The 27,851-nt window shown below is 59.1% G+C and overlaps 1 protein-coding gene across 4 annotated transcripts in view; it reads left to right on the top strand.

The window, feature by feature from the left end:
• Positions 1-27,851, top strand: part of TRAPPC9 (trafficking protein particle complex subunit 9) — a 355,177-nt gene that overhangs the window by 268,058 nt on the left and 59,268 nt on the right. For all 4 annotated transcript variants that reach the window (XM_066265607.1, XM_066265609.1, XM_066265608.1 and 1 more), the window contains one exon: positions 7,410-7,501. In XM_066265607.1, coding sequence (XP_066121704.1) covers positions 7,410-7,501 — 92 coding nt within the window. The remainder of the gene's footprint in view (positions 1-7,409; positions 7,502-27,851) is intronic.

Below are 27,851 nucleotides of genomic sequence, written 5' to 3' on the forward strand. Positions count from 1 at the left end.
AGGGGAGGCCCGTGCATGACCCGGGCGGGGGAGCGAGCTGGTGCCGGCTGCCTCTCGCCTCCCTGGTTTGTCACGAGTCTCCCTTCAGCGGGCATCGCCGGGGTTGCCGAGACACTTGCCAGCGTGCCAGGATCCAGCCCCGAGTGGGTTTCCCGACGAGAGCAGGGCGCGCAGCTCAGCTGACTCCACGAAGGCCACGCACGGACGGCAGCCGCTGGGCAGGTGCTGCCAGGTGGCCGACAAGCACACATCGCCCATGCCGTCGGGAGACAATCTAACCACCCGGCCGATTTGAGGGCCAGACAGAGAGCGCCCAAGAAGCCCAGCGTCAGACCAGGCCTCGGCCGCCTGAGAATCGACGCAGGGGGAGTATCTTTGTGGGACGCACAGTCAGGTGACGTACGTGACCGGAGAGGGGGCCATGGAGCGGCATGGCATTCTCCCCCAGAGCAGGGCCGTGCGTCCCGGGGGGAGCTGCCCTCCAGGAGCTGGTCTGGGATGGCCCGTGCACCTGGCTGTGCGTTGCTGAGGGGCCTGTGTTTGGCCTCGTAGACACAGGGTGCCCCTTTATCCCCAAGAAGCTCAGCAGTGGCTGTGACGCTTGCTGTCAGTTTCTGTCTGGGCTTCTCAAGAGCAGTCTGACAAGGCCACGGGCCCAGTGCCCGCCACCGGGTCGGTGAGGACAGGGACAGCAAGCTAGAACGCTGCCACCCCCGCCTGGCGCCTCTTCTTCCGCCATGTCACTCTTTCCCGTGGGGAGAGGCTGCCTCCAGCCGGCCCCTCCGCCCAGTCGTCAGACGGACAGGAGAGCCAGACTGGATCGCTCAAGACACCTTTCACCCTCCCTGACTCCCTTCTCACTCATTCTCCAAGATGCTTCCTGATGGGGCTGCGTCTTCTCATCCGTAAGAAAAATTATCTTCAAACAAGGCTCCTGAGAACACCGCACACTGTCTTTCTAGCAGCCGTGTCAGCAAGGCTGGTGTTACCTGTAGGAACCTGGACGCGGACAGCGTCTGCCACCCGTGCAGCTGACTCTGTGACTCTGTGACCGTCCTGGGCGGGGCGGAGAATTGCGTTTTGTGCCCGCCTTTGGGGAGCTGAGCTCTCACGGCTGTTGGCAAGCACCTGGTTCGGAGGCCTGATCCCCGAGTGGAGACATCGGCCGCTGCCCACTGATGCTGGAAGCGGCTCTGGCTGCTGGCCTTTGGGAGCAGAGGGAGTGAGGTGGGCGGACCAGGTTTGATTGATGTTTTCCCCAAATCCAGATATGGTTGCCAGGTTCACCTTGGAATCACTCAGAGGAACCAGCGTGGCACACACAGGGCATGGATTTCAGATCTGGCTGGTTCGTGAGGGTCAGGGCAGGCTTTCCCCAGAGGGCCTACCTCAGGCGTGTGTGCGTGCACTGTGTGGGATGTGTGACGTGTGGTATGCCTGTGACCACGCACATGAACCAGCGTGCGTTGTGTTTGTGTAGGGGGGACATGTGGTGGTCGTACACAGTCTGTGGACGTTGGTATGACGATATTGTGAGCGTGTGTCTTATAGAGCAGCATCACAAAACTGCCATGCCAGGCACTGCTCTGAGTCATTTGCATAGATTTATTCCTCACTTAATGTTATTAGAAACCCCGTGAAGGCCCTGGCTGTTGACTCAGTGGATAGAGCATCAGCCCAGTGTATGCAATCCCAGATTTGGTTCTCAGGGCACAAAGGAGAAGTGAACATCTGCTTCTCCCCCTCTTTCTTATTTCCCTCTCCCCGCCAGCCAGTGGCTCAATTGGTTTGAGCATGGCCCTGGGCACTAAGGATAGCTCCTGCCAGAGCACATCAGCCTCAGGCACTAAAAATAGTACGGTACTCAAACTTCAGCCCCAGACAGGGTTGCCGGGTAGATCCTGGTCAGGACGCATATGGGAGTCTGCCTCACTATCTCCCTCCTCTCACTTAAAAAAAATGAAAAATCCTCTGAAGTAGTTTTTATCCACATCCTTCAGACGGGAACACTGAGACCCCATCGGTTAATGGACCTGTTGCAGGTCGCCCTGCTCGTCAGTGGCAGGGCTGGGATTTGCATCCGGCCTCCTGGCTTCGGAGTCTGTGCTCCCGGCTCTGTGCTGGGAACAGCAGAAGAGCCTCTGGTCTCTGCCCGCACCTCCAGATTGTCCCCAGTTTTCAGATGGAGTCTGAAGAGACAGCACCTTTTTCAGGTGCCGCCGACTGGTCCCCGCCCCCCCCCCCCTGCAGTGCTCTCTCCATGTCACCTGCCCTGCCCCCCATGCTGCGCCCCTGGAGCATTCTCAGCCCAACAAGACCCGCAGCGGTGAAGCCCTGCAGCCCCCCCCCCCCCCAGCAGCTCAGCGCACTGCCTGGCATCTTCCGTCCGGTTAGGTCTGACACCGGGGAGCTGAGCCCAGAGGCCGGCGCCCCGCTGCTGGGACGAGAACGCCAGCACCGGCATTCTCAAAGTGCACGAGGCAAAGTGGAAAACAGTCGTAGGGAAGAGGCTCATTAATCACTTAAAGCATCTTTCATTAGCATAATTTCTATTTGTGACAACTTGGTAATCTGTTTCGGCTGAAGTGGGGCTGGGCTAAGTCCCCGCACCTGTACTTACTGCAGAGCCGGCACGCGGACGCCAAGCGCCCATCTTCCTAGGGGGGATGCCCGGGTGCAGCCCCCGCTGCAGCACCCACTCTGGGGCGCTCACCCGGATGCACCCCGGCACAGGTTCGCAGCTTTGCTCAGTGGACCGTGTGTAACAGTCAGGTGTTCAGAGCACAGCGTGCTTCTCCCTGGGCCACAGGTGAGGCTGCAGACTCAGGCCGGCAGTCCCGCCAGAGCCCGGCTCCCCACCGGGCGGCACGGCTACCAGGGGAAGAGCGGACCGAACAGCCGTTTCTTCTGAAGTGCCTGGCGGGATCGTGGTCACCCTCAGTCACACAGACAGGATCTCGGCCGCTGCTCATGGCTTCGGGCCAGCCTTCGATTACAGCGCGTCTCCAGATGCTTCCCCGCTCACGGCCGAGCAGACGACAGGGAGGAAGGCATTCGAACCTTCTGCGGTTTCCTTGCGCCTGGCTGTGCGTTTCAGAGTTGGAAGCGATCATTCACGGTTCCTGAGACGTAGATGAACTGAGACGGCATGCTTGCAAACGTGTAAACAGAAAGGCCCTGCGCAAACATGAGTTAATTAGATTTAATAGTGACGGATGACCACTAAGACGAGATCCTCGCACGATAGACGGGGTTCTCGGAAGCAGGAAGGGTCGCATCCTGGCTGGTGTTCTCATCCCTAGGACCCCCTTCCACAGCAGATGTCGTTTGTATCAGTACGTGCTCGGTGTGGGTTCGGGCGGGCACACTGGAGGGAAGGCAGGTGTGCGGGCAGCACGCCTGAGGGTTAAGTGCAGGGCAGGTGTGCTAATAGGTGCAGTGCTCACGGCCAGGCCAGGGACACGTTCCCTCCCCTCCCCCCCCCCCCCCCCCAGGGCTCACGACCACAAGCAGTCCTCTTGTTGATTTGTAAACATAAGCAGTCAGGAAGGCAGGGCTTCCTGCTCATGACCTTGCCGTTTGAGCTAGGGATGGCAGAGGAAGTGTAAACTGAACGGGGGCCCGCCCTAGATCCTGGGTGTCCTGGCACACCGGCCTCCGGGCGTTTGTGACACGCAGGAGGTGTGAGCGAATTGTGGCGGCAGCTCACTCAGCCCTGACTTGGAGGCGGGAGTGGCGAGGGGGCAGGGCACCGGGAAAGGAGTTTGGGGTTCCTTGTGAATTAGAAACAGAAACTGCCCTGGGGCTCCAGAGGCAGAATGTGCGTTGGGCTAAGCTGAGCTTGGAACTTGCTGCTGGTTCAGGCGCCCACGGCTGGCCAGTCATTTCGTGTGGGTGTGTTCCTAAAGAGTCACAAAGACTGGGTGCTGCATTGTCACCATCCCTGCCCTCCTGAAGGACAGGCACAGATCTCGGGGACAAGAACCAGTGACTTAGGGGACTCACCCAAATAATAAACACCCCACACAGAACAAAAACAAACAAAAACTCCTATGACTTATTTGGAAGCTTAATTGTTGCAGCCCAGGTGACCAGAAAGGGCTGGTATGTGTGTGGGGGGGGAGATGGCTTTTCAGCACCACGGACAGTTCCAGACCGGGCTTTTCTTCCAGGCTGGAGGAGGGAGGCAGGCCAAGCTCCATGCCAGTGCTGGCTGGTCACGGGCAGCTGTGGGACCCTGGCTGAACCGGGACCTGTGCCTGGTCAGCTGCGGGCCAGATCGTGGGTCCTACCTCCCAGGGTCACTGAGCCCAGGGCGTGGACACTAGGGTCAGACTGCCTTGACCCTGCCACTGCCTGCCTGTCAGTCAGCTTCTCTGCTCTCTGGATGGGCCCACATTAGCAAGAAGCAACTTTGAAATAGAAACGACAGTCCCTACCTTGCACCTTGCACCCCCTCCCCACGTTCTCAAGTGTAATTTGCAAATAGCATTAAATTCAGAAGATACATGTTAAACACTTGACCAGTGGGCCTCTCTCTCGGGAAGCCCTGTGGAAATGTCCTTCCCCATGGAAATAATGATGGGGATTATTACCATTATCCTCATTATTTATTGACCTCTTGCCCCGAATGCCAGGGTCTGTGTATTTAAGGAGCAGTAGCAGCTGCCGCCTCCACCGTTGTCACTGTGATTGATGCTGTGTTCTCAGCTGTCGACAGCGGTTGGTCGAGCCCCTGCGAGACGGACTGGCCCACCAGCCCTGCGTCCGCGCGCTCGGGCTCAGACAGACGGCGTCGTCTGGGTGGCGTAGGGGCCGGGGGGGGGGGTGCGGATGCGGATGCAGGTAATTCGCTCAGCTGTATAATTTTATGGCTCGCGGCCGGAAGCAAACTGATACAGAAACGTGCTCCTGGAGTGGTTTCCGAGGCACTGGTGGCACTGGGCACCACTCCCGCCCTGCCCCTCGGGTCAGCGCCAGGCTCCTCAGCCCGGCCCTGGTGGCACTGGGCACCGCTCCCGCCCCGGCCCGCCCCTCGGGTCAGCGCCAGGCTCCTCAGCCCGGCCCTGGCGGCACTGGGCACCACTCCCGCCCTACCTGCCCGTCGGGTCAGCGCCAGGCTCCTCAGCCCGGCCCTGGTGGCACTGGGCACCGCTCCCGCCCCGGCCCGCCCCTCGGGTCAGCGCCAGGCTCCTCAGCCCGGCCCTGGTGGCACTGGGCACCGCTCCCGCCCCGGCCCGCCCCTCGGGTCAGCGCCAGGCTCCTCAGCCCGGCCCTGGCGGCACTGGGCACTGCTCCCGCCCGACCTGCCCCTCGGGTCAGCGCCAGGCTCCTCAGCCCGGCCCTGGTGGCACTGGGCACCGCTCCCGCCCCGGCCCGCCCCTCGGGTCAGCGCCAGGCTCCTCAGCCCGGCCCTGGCGGCACTGGGCACCACTCCCGCCCTACCCGCCCCTCGGGTCAGCGCCAGGCTCCTCAGCCCGGCCCTGGTGGCACTCGGCACCGCTCCCACCCCTTGGATCAGCGCCAGGCTCCTCAGCCCGGCCGTGTGCCTCGGGCACTCTGTTTGGCAAGTGCCGTGGTACGCTCTGTCCAGAAAGCCTTTTAAATAAGAGGGGACAATGTGTCATGTTTGAATGTCTTCACTTCACACATGGACGTGGACGGGTGACACGGGTCACCCCGCTGTACAGGAAAGGGCCCCGTGGGGGCCACAGGCGTGCAGGGAGGGCTGGGCCCAGCTGCTCCGCCGGTTCAGGCCCCCTGAGGACAGAGCCCGGCTCTGTTTGTCCACCACTCCCACAGGGCCGGCGGGAACGGAACCCCGTGCAGCGTCCTGCTCATGAAGGTGGTGCTTGTGGCAGAGTCAGGTCCCTGCGGCCGTCTGAAGCCACAGAGCGGCCACAGGAGTGACGGCCACGTTCCTGAAGGTAGGGGAGACGGGCAGGACTAGAAGAGAATGGGAGCATGGGGCCGCCACTCACCCCGGGGCCTTGCGCTTCCGTGTTGCCTGTGGAGCGCATGCACTCCTCGAGGTGACCCTCAGAGGCCCAGTTTACAGACGGTGAAACTGAGACCCGAGAGTTTAAGGTGAATGACTCATGCTCACCAGTGGTGGAGCCGATTCAAAGCCGGGCCGAGACTCGGCTGGTCACTCCCCCTCCCTGTCAGCAGCTGTGTGCCACGAAGAGGAGAGAGACCCCATGAGGGGCTCCATCCTCCCAGGGCCCGGACACCACCTGGCCCCCGGCCTCAGCCCTGTCCTGCTCTGCTTGCTCGGCATCATCCCAACACGGCTGTCCTCAGGCGGGGCCAGTGCGAGCGTCCATGTCTGTATTCCCATCCTCACCAGAACCTAACGCCTCTCAAATTCAGGCTAAGTCGGGTCTGATCATCTCAGTGTCCCACGTGCGTGCTTGTCACCGTCCCCTAACGCCTCTCAAATTCAGGCTAAGTCGGGTCTGATCATCTCAGTGTCCCACGTGCGTGCTTGTCACCGTCCCCTAACGCCTCTCAAATTCAGGCTAAGTCGGGTCTGACCATCTCAGTGTCCCACGTGCGTGCTTGTCACCGTCCCCTAACGCCTCTCAAATTCAGGCTAAGCCGGGTCTGATCATCTCAGTGTCCCACGTGCGTGCTTGTCACCGTCCCTGTCTCATGTCAGCCACTGTGTATTCGCTGAGTGCAGGTAACTTGCTAAAGGAAGAAGGAAGCAACACCCCCACCCCCACCCCTCCCCCAATCACTAGAGAAAGTTGGGAACTAAATTCTCCCGACTGCGACTGAAATATTGTGGCTTTAATTTACGTAGGAGAAGGGAAGAGGGTTACAGATGCACGTCTGAGAATGTGCTGTTGAAGGTGAACGCCTGGGTGAGTTCTCTTTGCTGCGTGTCTAAGCCCGATTGCTTCACCCGCTGACACCTGCCGAGAAACGGCACGAGTTCCTCCGCAGTGAGCTCGCGTCACTGAGCCATCCGTCACTCTGCACGTGGTTACATCACAACGCAGAACAGACGCTCAGGAAGCCAGCGTGGAACCCACTCATGTGGAGAAAACATGCTTGGTGGTCCTGAGCAGGGAACCGCAGTTTGGGGCTTTACTGAGGATAAACGACCCCCCATGGCCTTTATTCCCCCCAGCAAGAATAGCTATTGGACGAAAACGATTTCACCGGACTTCCTTACAGAGCTGCAGCTGCGTTTACTGGATCGGGGGTCGGGAGGAGAGAGGCACTGTGTCCCACACCCTCAGGTGGTGTCTCACAGGTTGGTTAGAGCACCCTGTGGGCAGAGAAGGTCGTATCTCTGCGGCAGGTGGTTTCCTGTCCGGGAGTCTGGAAGTTTCTAGAACTCCTCCTCCTGTCCCGGGGCAAGGCCCAGCAGGAGTCATGTTTTCCTTGACCGAGGCTCACCCCTCCCTGAAGCGCACCGGCAAGGCGAGTGTGGAAGGACTCCTGAACCAGCTTGTGCTGGAGCACCTGCAGCTGGCTCCTTTGCAGTGGGGTGAGTACTGCCCCTCCCCCATGCGCCAGCTGGGCCTGGCCTGCGTGCTGATGTCATCGTAGGCGCCCTGTGGGGGAGGAGCCCACCGTGCCCTAGGGCGTCTGCATGTCCCCTGAGCTCCGCACCTCAGGAACGTCCTGTGAAAGGACTCAGGGCCTCAAAACACAGACGCTGGGTGGGTGTCAGGTACCCGGTGCCGTAGTCTGCTGTCCTCCTTGGTGGCACGTGACCCTGTCTTCTGTAGATGTTTCTGGACGTGTGATTGGGGTGGTGGCAGGAAACAAAGGTGTGGCCACCTCCGTCCTCTGGTTCCACGCATGGATGAGCTGTGGCGGCTTTTGACGGGGTCCCACATGGGACAGTGTGTGTTTGGTAAACACGTCAGCTCCACTGGGCTCGGCCCCGGGAGAGCACCACACTGGACACTTGACCGCTGGCCTCTGGCGCACCCGGAATGTTGACCTAGGCCATGCCTTTCTAAACAGCAGTCAAAAAAGTTTGCTGAGAAACAAGAAATGTAGTATTTTTGTTGAAATGAGAGGCTTTTTAAAAAAATAATGTAATCTATTTGAGGACAAAAAGGAACAATTAGTTGTTAACACATATGTGTTTCTTTTCTTTACTCAAAAAGTCATTGGAGCTGAATAACTGGTCTTTCCTCCACTGAAGGAGTGAGCTTGACCTCCCCCTGCGCCTGCCAGAGCTCCACAGACCTGCGGGGAGAAGCAGACCTCCCCCTGACCCTCCCCCGCTGGGCCCTGCACCCCCTGGCGGCCCCTCCGTGCGCTGTCGGGAGTCCCATGAGCGACCGTCCGGGCGGTTGTGAGTGGACTTCCTTTTACACCGGGCGGCTCCTTTAGTAAACCCCCTCCCACTGAGCCGCCCGAGTGGAAGGAAGGAGCTGTGGTTTCTGCAGAGGGTGTCACCACACCTGTACGGCCTCTCAGCCCAACCACCTTCCGGGCTGGAGTGTCGTATCTCAGGGTTACCTGGGCACAGCCAGCTACTCCCACCAGATGTGGGCAGCCCAGGAGGGTCAGATACCCAGACCCGCCTGCCCCTGGGGCTGGGACAGGGCCCAGGGACTGTATCACGTCAGTCAAAACAAACAAGTCCTCCAAGGAAGGAAAGTCGAGCTCCAGCCGCGTCCTTGAGTGAACGGGTGACCCCTGGTCGTGGGCACCCTGGTTTGCTTACAGGAGTTGCCTTTTCTGTTTGACAGTTTGTAATGTTCGTGTGGGTCAGCGGCCAAGTGGACAAGGTCACGGGCCCAGCAGTGTGCTGGTGGGTGATCCTGGAGAAGCGCGTGGCTGTGAGAAGTGAACACTGACATCAGATAGGAGCTGGGAGCTCACCCAGGACTGAGGCTCGGGGCTCTGCTCATTCCTGTCGTCATGCCATAAACATTCCGCAAAACACTGGACAAGGTGTTCCTGTTCAAGTGTCATTATTAGCGTAACTGTTACCGTATCTGGCTGCTCCAGTGAACATCTTTGTACCCAAAATTATGTTTGGCTTTGACTAGATCAGTCTTCTGAGATGACTTTCTCCCCACTGTTGTGAGCACAGTTCCAGGGCAGTGGCCATGAGAGAGGGCAGTGGGTTCTGTCTGCCTCCTCTGACTCACTTTGCTTAGCATAATACCTCAGGGTCCATCCAAGCAAGTTGTCACAATGGCAAGATTTCATTTCTTTTTCATGGCTGAGTAATGTTTCCTTGTCTGTGCACCACAGCTTCTTTATCCTCCATCCATCCATCTATCCACCACTCATCTATCCACCTGTCCATCCATCCATCTCCGTCCACCACCCATCCGTCTATCTGTCCGTCCATCCATCCATCCATCCACCCACCACCCACCCATCCACCACCCACCCATCTATCCACCCACCCACCCACCCATCCATCCATCCACCACCCATCCGTCTATCCGTCCATCCATCCATTCATCTACCACCCACCCATCTATCCATCCACCACCCACCCTTCCATCCATCCACCACCTACCCATCCACCCACCTATCTACCACCCACCCATCTATCCATCCACCCACCCATCTACCCATCCATTCACCCACGCATCCACTCATCTACCCATTCATCCACCTATCCACCCACCCACCCACCCATCCATCCACCCACCTGTCCACCCATTCATCTACCCATCCACCCATCCATCCATCCATCCATCCATCCATCCATCTTTCCATCCACTCATCCACCCATCCATCAATCCATCCATCCACCCACCCATCCATCCACTTATCCACCCATCCATCCATGGACACCTGGGTTGTTTCCATGTCCTGGATGTTGTGAATAATTCTGCAGTGAACACAGGGATGCGTATATCTTGTCAAGTTCGTGTTTTTGTTTTCTTTGGGTGGAGAGGTAGAATTGCTGGGTCATAAGGCAGTTCTATTTCTGACTTCTTGAAGAACCTCCACACCATCGTCCGCAGTGGCTGCAGGGGTTTAAAACCCCCCCAGCAGTGCCTGAGGGTCCCCTGCTCCCCACCCCCTTGCTAGCACCTGTAATCGCTCGTCTTTTTGATGACAGTCACCCTGACCAGGGTGAGGGTGTCTCCTTGGGAGTTTGGTTTTCATTGCTCTGATGATGAATGATGCTTAGCACCTCTCCATGTGCTCAGTGGACATGTGCATGTTTACTTTGGAAACAATTTATATTCAGATCTTTTAGCCCATTTTCTAAAATTTGGATTGTTTGGGGGGTTTTGCTATTAAAGTTTTTGTGAGTTCTTTCTATATTTTGGTCATTAGTTCTTTATCAGATATGTTTCACAAGTATTTTCTCTCATTCAGCTGGTTGCCCTTTAATTTTATTGACTTCCTTTGCTGTGCAGAGCTTTTGAGTTGGACATAAACACCACTTCTTTATTTTTTATTTTGTTGACTTTTTTTGTGTGTGTGACAAATTAAAAAATATCAATGGTAGGGATTGCATTGACTCTGTAAATTGCTTTGGGTACTATGGATTTTCTTTAAACCATATTGATTCTCCCTATCCATGAGCACAGAATATCTTTTTATTTATTTATGTCTTTTTAAAAATATATTTTTAGCGAGAGAGAGAGATAGAGAGAGGAATGGACAGGGACAGACACCAGGAAGGGAGAGAGATGAGAAGCATCAATTCTTTGTTGTGGCTCCTTAGTTGTTCATCGGTTGCTTTCTCATATGTGTCTTTACCGGGGGGCTACAGCAGACTGAATGACCCTTGCTCAAACCAGCGACCTTGGGTTCAAGCCAGAGACCTTAGGCTTCAAGCCAGTGACTTTTGGTCTCAAGCCAGCGACCATGGAGTCATGTCTATGACCCCACACTCAAGCCAGTGTCCCCGTGCTCAAGCTGGTAAGCTTGCACTGAAGCCCGTGACTTCGGGGTATCTAACCTGGGTCCTCTGCATCCCATTCTGATGCTCTATCTACTGCGCCACCAACTGATCAGACTATTCATGTTTTCTTCCGTTTCTTTAATTAATGTCTTATAGTTTTCAATATGCAGATCTTTTTATCTCCCTGGTTGAAATTATTCTAGACATTTTATTCTTTTTGATGCAATTGTAAATGGGACTTGTTTCTCTAATTTCTCTTCCTGATAGTTACTTATCAGTGCATTGAAATGCAATATGTTTTTGTGTGTATTGATTTTATTTCCTGTACCTTCACTGAATTTGCTGATTCTGACAGTTTTTTTTTTCATGGCATCTTGAGGGTTTTCTATATATAAAATCATGTCTTCTGAAAACGGTGACAGCTCCACGTCTTCCTTTCCAATTTGGATGCCTTTCATTTCTTGCATAAATGCGCTGGCTAAGACTGCGAGTACCATGCTGAATGAAAGGGGTGAGGGTGGGCATCCTTGTCTTGGTTCTGATCTCAGAGGAGAAGCCTTCAGTCGTTTCTCCACTGAGCACGGCGTTGGCTGTAAGTGTGTTGCATATGGTCTCTGTTCTGTTGAATTATGTTCTCTCTATACTCACTTTGTGGAGAGGTGGTTTTTTTTATTTAATCAGACTGAAATTTTGCCATATTCTTTCTTTGCATCTATTGAAATAATTCTACAACTCTTACCCTTCACTTTGTGAATGTGGCGAGTCACATTGACTTGCGGATGGTGAACCAACCTTGCACCCAGGGATAAATCCCACTTGATGTTGTGTGATCCTTGTAATGTCCTGTTGAATTTGGTTTACTAATATTTTGTTGAAGATTTTTGCATCCACGTTTTGTCAGGGAGATCGCCTGACATTTTCTTTTCTTGCTGCCTCCTTCTGGGATCAGGGTACTGCTGGCCCTCATAAAACGACTTTAAAGAGCCCTGTCCTCTTCTGCCTTCGGAAGGCTTTGAGAAGGGTTGGTATTGATTCTTCGCATGTTTGGGAGACTTCGCCAGGGAAGGTATATGGTGTTGGGCTTTAGTTTGCTGGAAGGTTTTTGATCGCTGATTCCGTCTCCTAACTACTGACTGGTCTGTTATCTAAGTCTAAGTTTGCTCTTCCCGAGTTTAAGTTTCATTCATAGAGATGATCATATTGCATTTGTGCTTTTGTGTCCTTCATACTTGACAAAACATACAAAACATAAACATTTCCATGTTATAAGCATGTCTTGAGCCATTAAAGGCTTCACCAGATTTCATTTCTTCTGTTGCTTGATGTTTTGAGACCCCCACTGTTACATGAGTTGTGTGCAGTGGCTCTTACATAGAGCTGTTTCCGTGTTTGGGGTCATTCCCACAGGAAGGTTTCCCTGAAGTTGTCACTGTTTTATGGGATGAAGGCAGGGCACCGAGCATCAGCTTTACCGTGTGGTGACAATGGCATCGCGTGGCATGACACTGGTGTGAGCTGCCGGGGGTCATGGTCCCGACTCCACTGCTTCTGCGCGGTGTGACAGCCCTGGGCAAGCGGTCAAGTTTCCGAGCCTCAGTTTATCATGTGTCAGCTGGAAGTGCTGAGGGCATCACATCCCCAGTGGGGGTTCGAGGAGATGGCCCCTGATCCTGGTGACCCACTTCTCGGAGACAGGTGTGGGCCCAGGTGCACCGTAGGCAGTGTGGAGTAGGGGGAAAGCCACAGGAATCAGCACGGATGGGAGCAGGCAGAGATCGGAGGGAGCCCCAGGCCGTGTGTTCTCTCAGTAGCCAAGGGGGGCAGGGCCCCGGGCTGCGGGGCTGGGTTCCCAGAAGCTTCCTGTCTCAGCCCAGGTGTGATGACAAGGGTGGGTGGGTGAGTGGGTGGTGGCGCCCAGTGTGTTGGCAGTCTGCTTTGGGGGCTGTTTCCAGTCGTTTCCATGGATACCAGGTCACGGTGACTAATGGGGCTAAGCCGTTTGCCACGCTGTGTTGGAAGTCCCACTGCTGTGCCTCCTGCTGCTTCCTTCCGCTAATGACGCTTTTCTCTCCAGAGCTGCTTAGACACATTAGACATTGGTCTGTGCTCCCCTCGTTGACATCCAGTGTCTGCAGAGGGGGGTTAGCTGCCTGTGGGGTGGGTATCTTCAGTACACATTCTCCAGATCCTCCAGGTGACCGCCAGGCGAGTTGCCCCGTGAGTGTGAGCCCTGCGCTGGGGTGTGCAGGATGAGTCATGCCCGTCTAAGGGACAGTGGCCGGGTGATGACTGGTGTGGGGATGCCTCACTGCCCTGCTTCAGAGAGAAGGACGCCCCTCACTTTTGGAATCTATAACACAGTGACCGAATTCTCCACGTCGTTGGTCCAACCTGCACAAGTCTGTGAGGTCGTCATGACTGTTCCTTTTTCTTGTAAATTCAGAAGCAGACTCGGGGTTCATGCTACCTGAGGTTACATGGAGTACGTAGATCCTCTGATGGATGGGTTTACCGGTTCCTTTAGGGGCGTTCTGGCTTGTTTCCTTTCATTACATGCACCTCGCCTCCTCGGCATGGAGAAGTCAGCTTTGATACCTTGAACATCATCACTGATCTGTCCGGGCCCCTCTACGTAGACACCAATCACCCATCTCCACCCCAGCCCTCCCCCACTCCCCAGGGTCTTGATGGCTCAGCAGAGGGGACTGGTTACCTGCACAGGTGGCTCCACTGGGCATGTGTCCTCAGTGCCCTTTCCAGTCACCATGTCATCCCCGCAGCCCCTGTGACCTCAGGACCAAGTTGTTAAGCAGAGGGGCTGCCAGGCTTGCCGCTGGCATGCACTGCACCTTGGCCCGTGTGTTCCCCTGTCGTCCCTGCATCCCCTCCCTGGCTGTACTCTTCCTTCCTGCTCTGGGCTCAGGGAGCCTGGGAGCTCTTCTCAGACACGCCTTCTCCGCCCTGCCCTCCACTCTGTGCTCCCTCCCACCCTCCGAGCGTGCAAGGGATGAGGTCCGAGTTTGGTCCCCCTGCCTGTCTCCAGAGCCTGTTCCTGACCTAACATGGAAGGGCACTCGGCACATGCTTGTTGGGTGACTAGTGCTAGGAAGCGTTCAACAGACTTATTTATTCAACTGTAAACATTCAACAAATATTTGTTTCGTGACTGGAACGGAATGAGTGAGTGAGAAGCAGTCTGTTTCCACAAGGAGTTCACAGGCTTGTTGGGGAAAAGGCTGTGTTCCCAGCAGACAGAAATAGCGGAGGCCGGATGGCTCCCCGGGGAGCACCTCTGTTCATCTGTGGGGGTGCCCCAGCTCCCAGCCTCTCCCGTCAGACCCCAGGAGTGCCCTTAATTGTGGTGGGTCTCCACCCCGCTGGCCTCCAGTTCTGTCCTCTGCTACTGCTAATCACAGCAAAATCTGGAGCGTGTAGGCTGCTGGTCGGGCTTGGTGCTGATCAGTAAGATGTAAATTCTGTCTAGATCCCTGCGGGCTCCTTCGTTCCAAAGTCGCACACGCGTTTCCAGGCAGAGCTCACATGCGTGTTTCTTAGCGAGCTTCTGCCGTCCTGGACCTGCGGGGGGGGGTGTGCGCAGATACCTCGGATGCGGAGTCTACCGGCTCCCACTGGCCTGCGACAGTGCCGGGGGACAGCTGCTGGGAGCCAGCTCCTCTGTCTCCAGCAGATGGGGCAGGCCCGGTGGGTGAAGGACCTGGCTCCACTCTGTCCGAGGCTGCAGGGGCTGGCTTCACTGGACTTGGCAGCCCACGGCCTGATCCGTTTGCTGAGCGCTCCTCTCCGGTGTCAGGAAGGTGGTGGGAGGGGCGAGCGCTCAGCGCTCTGCAGGATTTGCGGGCACGCCCTCTGCCACCTGCTGCGCATGCGCCTGCTCCCCCGCGGCCCCTGGAGCTGGAACGAGTTGGGCCCCACACTCACCCAGGTGGAAACCGAGGTTACCGTTGCCTGCTCGGAACGTTACTGCACCAGCGTTGGAATCCGTGTCTGTCTAGTGCCAACCCCAGGATGTGGCTCACATCATGTTGTCCTAGGTGTTTTCTGTCCCTTCAAGAAGAGAGTGAGTTTCAAGGTATATGACAGGTTAAAAACTAAGCGAAGGAGCTCTCAGTCTTATTTATAAGACTAAAAAAAGGCGCTGCCTGGGGCTTCTGCCTCGCAGGAAGTCCCCTCTCTTGTTCTGCAGGGCTGCAGGGCCGTGAGAGCGACCGAGTGGGAGTCTAGACCTGGACCCGCGGGGACCTACAGGGTGTGATGAGAGCTCCTGTCTTCCAGAAAGGCTCTTTGCTGATGGCTGAGCAGAGGGAGCGCTGGGCGAGCCGGACACCGGGGCCTGCGGCCTGGCGGCTCGCTCCCAGGGAGGCGCGTGCGGGACACCGGGGCCTGCGGCCTGGCGGCTCGCTCCTGGGGAGGCACCAGCCCGCTGACCGCATTTCTGCAGCCAGTCCTCCTCATTTATTGGTTCTACTGCTTTGCATTAAATTCAGCCGACTCCTGTGGCTTTTTCTCACAGAGAAGATGAGCCAAGTGACCTTTTGTCAGTGTCTCTGGAGCAGGACTGAGATGGAGGTGCAGAGCTGGGCCTCGGGGCCCTTGCCTCAGGTCGGGTGTCCTCCAGAGCCTCCCCTGGCCCCGCTGTGCAGCGGGGCAGACTGGCGCCAGACAGGTCAGGCGGCCGGCCGCGTCTCCCTCCCGTCGGCGTCGCTCAGGGCACTGTGTCTGCGCTGTCTCACCCCAGCGGGAGCAGCCACCGGTAGGGAGGACACCGGTCTGGGTGCAGAAGCTCTGGTTTCCGGTTGCAAGTCTGAGCGACCTTGGGCGAGACTCTCTACCTCAGAGTGCCCGCCCCCCCCACCCCGTCCTCCCTTCCGGGACAGTCCTTCCGCAGCCGGCCTGAGCAAGGACAGAGGCGCTGTGTGCAGGGGGCCCTGACAGTGAGACACACTCAAGGCCAAGAGCCCGTGGGAGTGTGGGCGTGAGCAGGGCCTCCGAGGCCACCCCGTCACACAGGGTCCTGTGTTGGTACGCCAGCCCCATCTGCTTCCTCCAGTCACCCTGCTCCTGGGCCACCATTATCGGGATGCAGTTGGACTCCCTGGGCTCACACCTCGTTCGTGTGTAAGCCATGTTGGTCAGAAGGTGCTAAGTGAGCAGAGCTGACGCCCCAGGGACAGTGTCTGAGGGTTAGCGGTGTAACTTCTCAGGGAGGAAGGGGGTCTGGGAGCACGATGGGCTGGCTCAGGCTGCAGTGTTCAGAAGGCTGGGGACACAGCTCCTTCCCACGGTGGAGCTGCTCCCTAACCAGCCTGACCTTCGGCCACTTGGAAGCCAGACCTTGAGCCTGATGCAGCAGCTTCAAAGACAGCCTTCTGACCTTCTTTCTTCAGGCAGCGTGACAACGTGCTTCTCCCCAGGGCCTCTGCTGGGCCTCCGTCACTGGACGCATGACCTAGCACAGTGGCCGGGAGAGCTAGCCGAGGAGCCTGCGCTGGACTGGGCCCACCAGGCCTCCCTTGAGGGTGGAGCGCGTGTAGATCCTGGCGGGGTGGGAGAATCCCAGGCTTTGCCCTCTCCTGAGGTCACAGCAGGTCAGGAGGGCTTGGGCTCCAGGCTGAGTGCCCTGGGCTCTCCCCCAGCCTAGCCCAGGGGCATGCCGCTTGCCCTACAGAGCCTTAGTCTCCGAGTCTGTAGATGGACCACATCGCAGTGCAGAGACCACGGAGAAGTTAAGCGGCGTAAAGGATCCATGGGGCCTGTTGAGACAAGCACCTGGCAGATGTCGCGTTCTCCACACACAGAGAGTCCTGGAGTGGACAATCCTAGAGCCACCAAAGTGCCCTGCGCAGGAGTGGCAGCTGGCTCCCTGGGGCACGCTGCCTTTCCTGTGCCTCCAGGAGCTCCGTGCTGTCCCACGAGGACCAGGGTACGCACCATCATCGCACAGGTGACTTTTCTGAGCTGGTTCTGAACTCGAGGGAGGCATGGCCTTTTCCCCAGAAGACCGCACGTGCTGGGCCACTGCTCACACATGGCTGCGGTGGGGAGGACCGTCCACTCTGTGTATGCACCCGGCCGAGGCCGTCCAGCGTGCCGAGTGTGCCAGGCCGGGCCGCGAGCTGCGCACAGAGACCGCTCACATCAGACAGCCGGTGGGATATGCCCCACCCCCACCCTGCGGTTACAGTCACGTGCACCCTGTGTGGGTTCATTTTCCTGGGAACAGGGGCCATGGTTCCATCAGATATTCAGAGGGTTTTGTGGCCCCAAAGGGGGTGGGGGCTCCCTATTGAAGGTGCTCACGGGCAGTGACCTCCTCCCCTTCTGTGTCCCATCTGGGCAAACACTTCATTCATCCTGCAAGGAGCTGCCATGCTGTCCCCCATGGGGCCGCTGACCGCTGTACCCCTCCACCGTGCTCCCGCAGATTCCTGCTGTGGCTCCTCCCACAGAGCTGTCGCTGTGCTCTCCAGGGCCCAGCCCTGGACGGGCCATTCTCTGCCCCCTGCAGCGTGCTGTCCCCCACGGGGCCGCTGACCGCTGTACCCCTCCACCGTGCTCCCGCAGATTCCTGCTGTGGCTCCTCCCCCACGGGGCCGCTGACCGCTGTACCCCTCCACCGTGCTCCCGCAGGTTCCTGCCGTGGCTCCTCCCACAGAGCTGTCGCTGTGCTCTCCGGGGCCCAGCCCTGGACGGGCTGTTCTCTGCCCCCTGAAGCGTGCTGGCGCCCACGGGGCCGCTGACCGCTGTACCCCTCCACCGTGCTCCCGCAGATTCCTGCTGTGGCTCCTCCCTCAGAGCTGTCGCTGTGCTCTCCGGGGCCTAGCCCTGGACGGGCCGTTCTCTGCCCCCTGAAGCGTGCTGTCCCCCACGGGGCTGCTGACCGCTGTACTCCTCCACCCTGCTCCTGCAGGTTCCTGCTGTGGCTCCTCCCACAGAGCTGTCGCTGTGCTCTCCGAGGTCCAGCCCTGGACGGGCCGTTCTCTGCCCCCTGAAGCGTGCTGGCGCCCGTGCCCGCTCTGTGCGTGCAGGGACTAGGGTTGCAGGCAGAGCCGTCCCTGCCTGGGGGCAGCAGCCGCTGGAAGTGCTCCGGCCCCTCCCTTTCCGGGTGCAGACGCCGCCGGCTGCATCAGGAGGAAGCGCTCACCTCCCTGCTCCCTGCAGCCGCGTCACGGCTGTACCCACATGCCTCTGCTGTTTCTGGAAGCCTGAACTTGTTTATGCAGAAGTTTGGTTTGCTTAGTCAGCAGGAGAAAGCCTGGCTGGAACTAACTTGTCTCAGTGGGTCATTAGGACGGTGACCAATATCGATGGCTGCTTCTCACAACGGAAATGCAGGCTGGGCTGGGTGATCGGGAAGGGATGGGCGTGAAGGGCTGCCTGTGTCCCGTGAGCCAGGCCTCAGAGAAGCCGTCGGGGCCACGGCCACGTGGGGGCCTCTGGGCCACAGGCCCCAGCAGCTTGGTTCAAGACAGTGCCACCTCAGTGTTGCCAGGCCAGGCATGGGGGCGAGGTAGGGGCCGGGGGCCAGTGCTCCCACCCTGGAGAAGCCCCGTGCCCACTGGCTTGGGTGGGAGCGTCTCAGGTGAGGTGAGAGGGGAGAGCTCCGTGGGCCCCATCTGCAGCTGGCTGGCCGAGTTCATGGAAGAAGAAGCATGTGAGAGGGCTGAGCAGGGTAAGTGTCCCCGTGCAGCAGGGACAGGCTTCTAGGGGAGATGGCAGGAGTGGCCATGGCTGTGAGGCGGGCCGAGTGAGGGGCGTGTACGGGCCCAGTGTGGGGGGCGGTGCTGATGCACACGTGTGCCGGCCCGAGCAGATCGGGTCTCAGCTTCGCTCGCCGGCTCTGGTCTCGGCAAACTGCTGTTGCTTCTCGAATGTGCCGCGTCCTCTCGTCCCATGTTCAGACTCCTGCAGGTGGAGACAGGAGGGAGCTGACCCTGGGAAGGTGGGGTCCCCCACATGTACCCCACACACGAGCACTCACCTCCCACCCACAGAGTGCCCAGCTTCCAGGAGCATCTGTCAGCGGCTGGCCGAGACCGTGTAAATCGATTGCAAAGTACACGCAGATCTCGGAGACGGTGGGGCTTCTCTCATTAGCCGTTCGCCCAGGGCAGGTCTGAGTCCGAGGCTGGACAGGAGGAATAGCCTGGTCTGAAGCAGTCAAAGCAGAAGCCAGAGAGGGGAAGGGACGTGGCGTGATGCTGGAGCCGGGATTCAGATCCCGCCAGGGTCCCAGAGCAGAGCGCGAGGCCCCCTGCCACTCCAGGGCCACGCGGTGGCAGCTTGGGGCTCCCTGCAGGAGCCTGTGCCGGGCCGCAGGAAGAGCACGCCTGAGCTGCTCTGCCCGCTGTGGCCTTGGGCTCCCACAGCCAGAGCCTTCGCCCATTTTATTTGCTGGTCTGTCTTTTGATCTGTGGCCCTGCTCCTGGTTACAAGGTGACCAGGCGGGCCCGACTGTCTTGCAGGCATGTTTGTGGAGGAGGCAGACTCCCCCTCCTCTTGGAGACCTGAAAAAACAATGGTTTAATAATGGACGTGCCTACCTCAGGAGCACCGTGCCAGCGTGTGTGGGGGTGACTGATGGCACAGCTGCGGGGGCTGGGGCGCGCGGCCAGAGGCCCGGCCGTCGCCAGCCGGTGGAGCTTGCAGGGGCAGGTGGAGGCCAGTGTGCCCCTCGGGGCAGGTCCCAGGTGCCCCAGTGCCGGCCTCTGTGCCCACTGGCACCCCCTTTGCTGAGCTCCTTCAGGACCCACCACCGCTGGCGGGTCCCCTGAGAGGTCTGACCGGGAGAGAGAGCCGAGGAGCTCACTAGGGCAGCACTCGATACTGTTTCCCTTCCTGGGAGCCCAGCTTTGCGCCGAGGACTCCATACAACAGGGTCGGGAACCTGTGGCTTGTGAGCCAGACGTGGCTCTTTGGATGGCTGCATCTGGCTCGCAGACAAATCTTTAATAAAAAATAATAATAATGTTAAGAGTATAAAACATTCTCATGTATTACAATCCATTCATTTTTATTTCCTACCGCTCATGTTCATGGTTGTGGGTGGCTGGAGCCAATCACAGCTGTCCTCCGGGACAACACCAGATTTTTATTGGATAATGCGTAAAGTACACGGGTCGTTGTATGGCTCTCACGGAATTACATTTTTAAAATATGTGGCGTTCATGGCTCTCTCAGCCAAAAAGGTTCCCGACCCCTGCCATACAAGGTCGCTGCCGTGACCGCGTGGCCCTCGTCCTGCCCCCGGGGCTCCGAGGTGGCCTGTCCCGTCCCCAGAGTCACTCAGCCAGCAAGCAGAGGCGCCGATTAGAGTCTGGGTGCTCGTCTAGCCTGCCTCTTATTGGGGACACCATGCCATGTGCTCCCATACATCCTTCTCCCCCCACAGGGGGCGTGGGCGCTGGGGGCACCCCCACCCTGGTGTGGACAAGGCCCCTGAGGGCTGGGTCCCTGCCGAGGCAGAGCAGGAAGGACTCTAACTTGGGCCTGACTCCGCATTGGGCTCTGAACTCCTTTCCAGAACTGAAGGCATCATTAGCGTTGGCGACACCTGTGATCTGAGGCTGCAGGGCCGGCCCTGTCGATTCTGACTCAGAGAGCAGGCCCTGCGTTCGGTTCTTGATGTTCCGGAGTCACGGGGGGAGTGGAGAGTATCTTCCAGCGTGGAAGTCCCTCAGCCGGCAGGTTTCTGAGCACAGCGAGCCCTCGGAAAGCCCTGAGCGGTCTGACGGCCAGTAGGCGAGGGAGAGCTCTGGGCTCCAGGGCGCCCAGGGACAGAGCAGGAGCGCACGTGGTCACCGATTCGTTCAGACAACCCTGGTGGTGAGACCCTTTGCCCTGCGAATTTGGAGAACACAGAATTAAATAATAAGCAACCCTAACTAACGATACTCAGATTTGCATATCAGGTTTTTCTACGTGTCTGTCATGTGCATATGGGTATGTGTAGGAATATGTGATTACAATAATTACTTGTGATAGATGTGATACAAAGATATTGAGTAGTTACATATCCATTTACAAATAAAAATAACAAAACTGAAACAAGAACCTGTGACCTCCCCTTTAAAGTTGCCCTCCATGGCTCTCAGCTTGCAGCCAGGTACCCGGCCCCTTGAGGGGCTGCTACACAGGCTCTGCCTCGTTCTGACCCCTTGGACTGGACCCACCGAATCCCGGTGTGGGACCATTGCAGACCCATGAGGAGACAGTCACAGCCTCGGGGACTCCCTGCCTCCCGCTTCCTGAAGCTTAACCCCCATCGCAGCCTCAGGGCGGCCGTGGCTGCAGGCCTGCTCACTGCTGATCCCTTCTGCAGACACTGAGTGGGCACCTGCTGCTCTGCGTGTGGGCAGCTCGGCGTGAACACAGTCTGCCTGTGCCCCAGTCCGTCTGGCTGCGGGGCACCCTGACTCTGTGTCACTGAACGAGACCACGGGCACCTGGGCACAGCGGCCCATTCCCCAGCTCTTCCCAGAGCAGAGGAGAGACTGGGAGGGACCCAGAAAGCGGAGGGACCGTGCTGCAGTCTGCCCACCTCCCCTGCTCCCTGCCCCGTGAGGACCAGGCTGCGGAGTCCTGACACCCAGCCTGCTGCAGTGCTGTGGTTGACGGGCGCCCAGCTTGGGGAGTGCTGGTCGGCTCAGTCTGTAGCCAGCAAGCCCGTAGGCTGGGGGCCTTCCCCGAATTGCGAGTGGCTCATCCCCGTGCCGATGGACAGGAGCTGTTTACCGCCAGGCCTTGGTGTCACTTTAGAACGTTTCACAAGAAACCTAGACTCAGAACCGTTTGGGCAAGAAGACGGAGGGCGCTCTGCACTGGGGAGCGTGCATGGTGCTCAGGTGGGTGTGCATGGTGCCTGAGGGCAGCGGCTTGCTCTGTCCACCTCCAGGGAGCGTGCACAGTGCTCAGAGGTGGGTGTGCACGGTGCTCAGGTGGGTGTGGACAGTGCCTGAGCGCAGCGGCGTGCTCTGTCCACCTCTGGGGAGCGTGCACGGTGCTCAGGTGGGTGTGCACGGTGCCTGAGGGCAGCGGCTTGCTCTGTCCACCTCCGGGGAGCGTGCACGGTGCTCAGGTGGGCGTGGATGGTGCCTGAGGGCAGCGGCGTGCTCTGTCCACCTCCAGGGAGCGTGCACAGTGCTCAGGTGGGTGTGCACGGTGCCTGAGGGCAGCGGCTTGCTCTGTCCACCTCCGGGGAGCGTGCACGGTGCTCAGGTGGGCGTGGATGGTGCCTGAGCGCAGCGGCGTGCTCTGTCCACCTCCAGGGAGCGTGCACAGTGCTCAGGTGGGTGTGGACGGTGCCTGAGGGCAGCGGCTTGCTCTGTCCACCTCTGGGGAGCGTGCACGGTGCTCAGAGGTGGGTGTGCATGGTGCCTGAGGGCAGCGGCGTGCTCTGTCCACCTCCGGGGAGCGTGCACGGTGCCCAGGTGGGTGTGCACGGTGCTCAGAGGTGGGTGTGCATGGTGCCTGAGCGCAGCGGCGTGCTCTGTCCACCTCCGGGGAGCGTGCACGGCGCCCAGGTGGGTGTGCACGGTGCCTGAGGGCAGCGGCGTGCTCTGTCCACCTCCGGGGAGCGTGCACGGTGCTCAGGTGGGTGTGGACGGTGCCTGAGGGCAGCGGCGTGCTCTGTCCACCTGCGGGGAGCATGCAAGGCGCTCAGAGGTGGGCGTGGATGGTGCCTGAGGGCAGCGGCGTGCTCTGTCCACCTCCAGGGAGCGTGCACGATGTTCAGGTGGGTGTGCATGGTGCCTGAGGGCAGCGGCGTGCTCTGTCCACCTCCGGGGAGCGTGCACGGTGCTCAGGTGGGCGTGCACGGTGCCTGAGGGCAGCGGCGTGCTCTGTCCACCTCCGGGGAGCGTGCACGGTGCTCAGGTGGGTGTGCACGGTGCCTGAGGGCAGCGGCGTGCTCTGTCCACCTCCGGGGAGCGTGCACGGTGCTCAGGTGGGCGTGCACGGTGCCTGAGGGCAGCGGCGTGCTCTGTCCACCTCCGGGGAGCGTGCACGGTGCTCAGGTGGGCGTGCACGGTGCCTGAGGGCAGCGGCGTGCTCTGTCCACCTCCGGGGAGCGTGCACGGTGCTCAGGTGGGCGTGCACGGTGCCTGAGGGCAGCGGCGTGCTCTGTCCACCTCCGGGGAGCGTGCACGGTGCTCAGGTGGGCGTGCACGGTGCCTGAGGGCAGCGGCGTGCTCTGTCCACCTCCGGGGAGCGTGCACGGTGCTCAGGTGGGCGTGCACGGTGCCTGAGGGCAGCGGCGTGCTCTGTCCACCTCCGGGGAGCGTGCACGGTGCTCAGGTGGGCGTGCACGGTGCCTGAGGGCAGCGGCGTGCTCTGTCCACCTCCGGGGAGCGTGCACAGTGCTCAGGTGGGTGTGCACGGTGCCTGAGGGCAGCGGCGTGCTCTGTCCACCTCCAGGGAGCGTGCACAGTGCTCAGGTGGGTGTGCATGGTGCCTGAGGGCAGCGGCGTGCTCTGTCCACCTCCAGGGAGCGTGCACAGTGCTCAGGTGGGTGTGCATGGTGCCTGAGGGCAGCGGCGTGCTCTGTCCACCTCCAGGGAGCGTGCACAGCGCTCAGAGGTGGGCGTGGATGGTGCCTGAGGGCAGCGGCGTGCTCTGTCCACCTGCGGGGAGCATGCAAGGTGCTCAGAGGTGGGCGTGGATGGTGCCTGAGGGCAGCGGCGTGCTCTGTCCACCTCCAGGGAGCATGCAAGGCGCTCAGAGGTGGGCGTGGATGGTGCCTGAGGGCAGCGGGGAGCATGCACAGCACTCAGAGGTGGGTGTGCACGGTGCCTGAGGGCAGCGGCGTGCTCTGTCCACCTCCGGGGAGCATGCACGGTGCTCAGAGGTGGGCGTGGATGGTGCCTGAGGGCAGCGGCGTGCTCTGTCCACCTCCCGGGAGCATGCACGGTGCCTGAGGTGGGCGTGCACAGTGCTCTGTCCACCTCCGGGGAGCGTGCACGGTGCTCAGGTGGGCGTGGACGGTTTCTGAGCGCAGCGGCGTGCTCTGTCCACCTGCGGGGAGCCCTTTGTGCCCCGCTCCCGCTCCACGGTGTCCACCTATATTTCTAAAGGTTGTGTCCCAACCTGTTCAGTTAAGGACGATGAACTTGTTTTTTGTCTCATTAAGATACACATCTGCCGAGTAGAGCCCTGCCCGTCCGGGTGACTGCTGCTGAGAGCACCTTGGCCCGAGAGCAGGCTGTCATGTTTTCTTTGGTGTGTGCCACCCAGTGAAGCAGAAGCAGGTGACTTCCAGGTGACCGTGTGAAACAGTGAAAGGCATCACCATTAGTGCCATCAAAGCCGGCGGAGCCCCCTAGGAGCCGCGGGCCTGCTGTCCTCTGTCATTGGACGCACTTGGAAACTGTGCCCGTGATGCAGGGGGGTCATGAGCAGGAGAGCCAGGACTAGGAAAGGGGACTGACCCTGAGTGTCCACTCCGTGTGAGCACAAGTTTGGTTGCTTAAATAATTGACATGTAAAATGGTTTTCCTTGTGTGACTTAAATCCTTTCAAGTGACAAACTATATATGGCCTTTATAGGTATATTAGGGTGCGTATCAGAGACTCCCTCTTACTTTGTTTGACACGTACGTGACTTGTAGTTAAAATCTTGTCACAAGTCACCCACTTTCTCTCCGAGACAAAGGCAATGCTGGGTTGCATGGCAAGGCAGTCACGGGAGCCCCTCGTTCTCCGGGGCACCGCTGCCCTGGGGCCCCTCGTTCTCCGGGGCACTGCCACCCTGGGGGCCCCTCGCTCCCCGGGGCACCGCCGCCCTGGGTGCTACGGCAAAGGCACTTCCTGCTTCCCGCGCACTCCCCTCGGAGCAGGTGAGGCAGGCAGGGCCCACGGTCACCCGCCTTCCATGCCAGCGGTCCATCTCTTCCTGGTGACGGGGGCAGCGTCTGATGGCACCGCCCTGCGCTGCCCGATTCCCATGGCTATGTGCTCCTTGTTGTGGCCCCTGAGTGTGCCGCAGGGGGTCCCAGGAGCCCCTCTCCCCAGGTGTCCTAGACAAAGGCTGGAAGGAAGAGTGCGATCCAGGAATGGCCTCGCCTGAGAACCCCTGGCAACATGCTGTCTGGAGTGGGGGCCGGTGGACTTGGAGATCTCTCTCTGGCGGAAACGTGAACCCCTGGGCAGTGTGCCAGGGAGCCCCCTGCACTGAACTTGATAAAACAAGCAGGCAGAAGTTCGGCCCACTCCACAGCCTGTGGCATGGCCGAAGCCGCTGCACCCGGACGCAGATGCAGCACTGACTTGGAGGGAAGGCAGTGTGAGGAAGAGCCAGCAGCCCGGATGCGTTTAGCCTGGAACGCAGGCGCACAGCTCCGGGGTTCTCTTGGAAACACGCTAATTCATCTTATAGATTTCTATTTCAGGGGCCGGGAGATATATATGCACACACACATACATATTTATATGCCCAGAGCTGCAGCTATACATTGGCACGTGTGTGTGTGTGTGTGTGTGTGTATATAGAAAGAGTTCCCACTTTGGGCACTTGCACACAAGTAGGTTTTTGCATATATACATATGCATGTGTATGCAAATCCCACGGAGCATAGCCTGGTTCTCTGAGGAGTGGTTGGAAGAGTTTCCTCCCCAGGTATCTACTCTGGGTAATTCCCTGTCGCAGGAAGTTCCCCTCGAGGGTGTGTGGGTGTGTGTGGTCCTGAGCGAGGCAGCTCCGGCTTAGGGGACTGGACGGCGGTGTTCCCTCCGCCAGGTGGTTGAGGAGCTCACAGGTGAGCAGCGCCTGTCCCAGGCACAGCGTGTTCCTGGTGCCCAAGCACGGGCAGCTAGCTGTGGAGCGGGCACTGGGCTGACTCCCCACGGGCCGAGCCGTCTAGAGCTGGTTGTCATCTGCTCTGTGCCCCCATCACCTGTCTGTTCGCTCCCCTCTGCCTCAAAGCCCACTGAGAAAGCCGTTCAGGAGTGACCTGTCCCAGGGAGGAGGCTGCGGAGCGCCCGGCACAGGCCCGTCCACGTGACTGAGATGGCCTTCGAGGCCCGTGTTGGTCCCTGGAGGCCCGAGTGCAGGCCTGACCTCCCGGGCCCTGCTCTCTGACGCAGGCCCACGCTGTCACTGGGGGAGGCGCAGTGCTGGTGATGGCGACCAAACATTTTGTCTTGGGGGGATCACTAGCATGCTGCTCTCTCTGGGCCCCCCGAAGGGGACTCTGCCTGCTCACATACCCCAGCCCCCCACGCTGGTCCAGGGCTGCTCTTTCGGTGTCCACGCTGGTCGTGACGTAGCGCAGGACTGAGTCAATGTGGTCGATAGCGCCTGAAACTCACGTGTGTGTTTGCATGCGTTTGGCCCTGTTCCCGCCTCCCGTCCCGGACAGACCCTGTTCCAGAGCGGCCCCTCAGGACGTCCGGGTGAGTGGGGGGGCGGCGGCGGTGGGCGGGGGCTATGGAGAGCCAGTGCCTTCGGTCCAGAGCCCTCTGGTCTGCTTCTGAGTGGCGCTGCCATGTCTTCCCTCCCACATGGGTCGGGCTTCCTTCTCCTGTGTGGCCACAGGTGGCAGCACTTGGGGATCCCACAGAGCAGGGACAGCTGCGAGCCCAGGTCCTGACACAAAGCCATCTCTTTTTTTATCTCCTGACAGAGACAGAGTCAGAGAGTGGAACAGATAGGGATAGACAGTAAGGGAGAGAGATGAGAAACATTAGTTCTTTGTTGCGGCACCTTAGTTGTTCATTGATTGCTTTCTCATATGTGCCTTGACCGGGGGGCTCCATCCAGCAGAGCGAGCAACCCCTTGCTTATGCCAGTGACCTTGGGCTCAAGCCAGTGACCGTGGGCTTTAAGCCAGCGACCTGTGAGCTGTGAGCTTGAGCCAGCGACCATGGGGTCATGTCTATGATCTCGCGCTCAAGCCAGCAACCCCGTGCTCAAGCTGGTGAGCCTTAGCTCAAGCTGACGACCTCGGGGTTTGGAACCAGGGTCCTCCACAGTCCTACACTGCACCACCACTCTATCCACTGCTCCACTGCCTGGTCAGGCACAGACATCTCTTCATAAGTAATCATTGCACAATTGCCGAAAGGCCGGGGTTAGGATGGACTTGACTGGAGAGCTTCGATATCTTCTTCCTGAATTTGGGGAATCAATTTTATACCCAAGATAATGATTTCATGTGGTACCGAGCTAACAGACTGCAGAGTAACTAGAATTCTACTGCATCATGCTCAGCCATAGCCTCCCCAGGAGAAAGGGCTGGGGACAGATGGCCCTTAGCAGCAGCAGGGACCGCCTGCGAGAGGAGGGAGAAACTGCACCATCCGCGTGCGGCCTGTGCCCACCCCCGAGGGCCATGAGATATGAATTGTGCAGCTTGTGGGTGGTGTGCAGACGGCGCTTCTGGACGTGAGTTCGTGTCCGTAACGTGAATGTGGAAGAGACAGTTTCCTTCATGACTCGCCTTTCTGGAAAATCAGTGGCCCCTCTACTTTTTCATAGAGAGAATGATGAAAGCAGTCCTGGGAGGCAGGAATGCCTCGTCCTCCACCTCATCCCATGCCAGGCTCAAGGCCCAAACACTTGCGTGGGGCGCGGAGAGGGGTCCAATGGTCGGCGCCTTCCCTGCGCCCGGCACTTTGCTGAGGGGCGTGTGCAACTGTCTCGCGTGGCCATCGCCAGACAGACGTGACGTCAGTTGTGCTGCTCTCCCGCTGGGGTCGTGAGGCTGGGGGAGGCACTGTGGCCCCTGGTGGGGACAGGGCTGGCGACCCCGCAGGGTCCCTGGGTTCCTCCCCCTGGTGATGAGGCCTCCTTGGTGCAGGCCACGGCGTGACGTGGGTGGGAAGGGCCCCGGGTGCTGGTGGAGCCTGGAGAACCTCACAGGCCATGTGTGGGAGAGTCTGGGCTTGGGAGGTGGAGGGCAGGATGACATGTGGCCATCGCCGTGGTCATTAAGGAGGAGAGAGCAAGCCTCCAGGCTGAGCTCTGGCGCACCCTGTGTCGTGC

The sequence above is a fragment of the Saccopteryx bilineata genome, chromosome 3 (genome assembly GCF_036850765.1).
Source record: "Saccopteryx bilineata isolate mSacBil1 chromosome 3, mSacBil1_pri_phased_curated, whole genome shotgun sequence".
In the NCBI taxonomy this organism is placed as follows: domain Eukaryota; kingdom Metazoa; phylum Chordata; class Mammalia; order Chiroptera; family Emballonuridae; genus Saccopteryx; species Saccopteryx bilineata.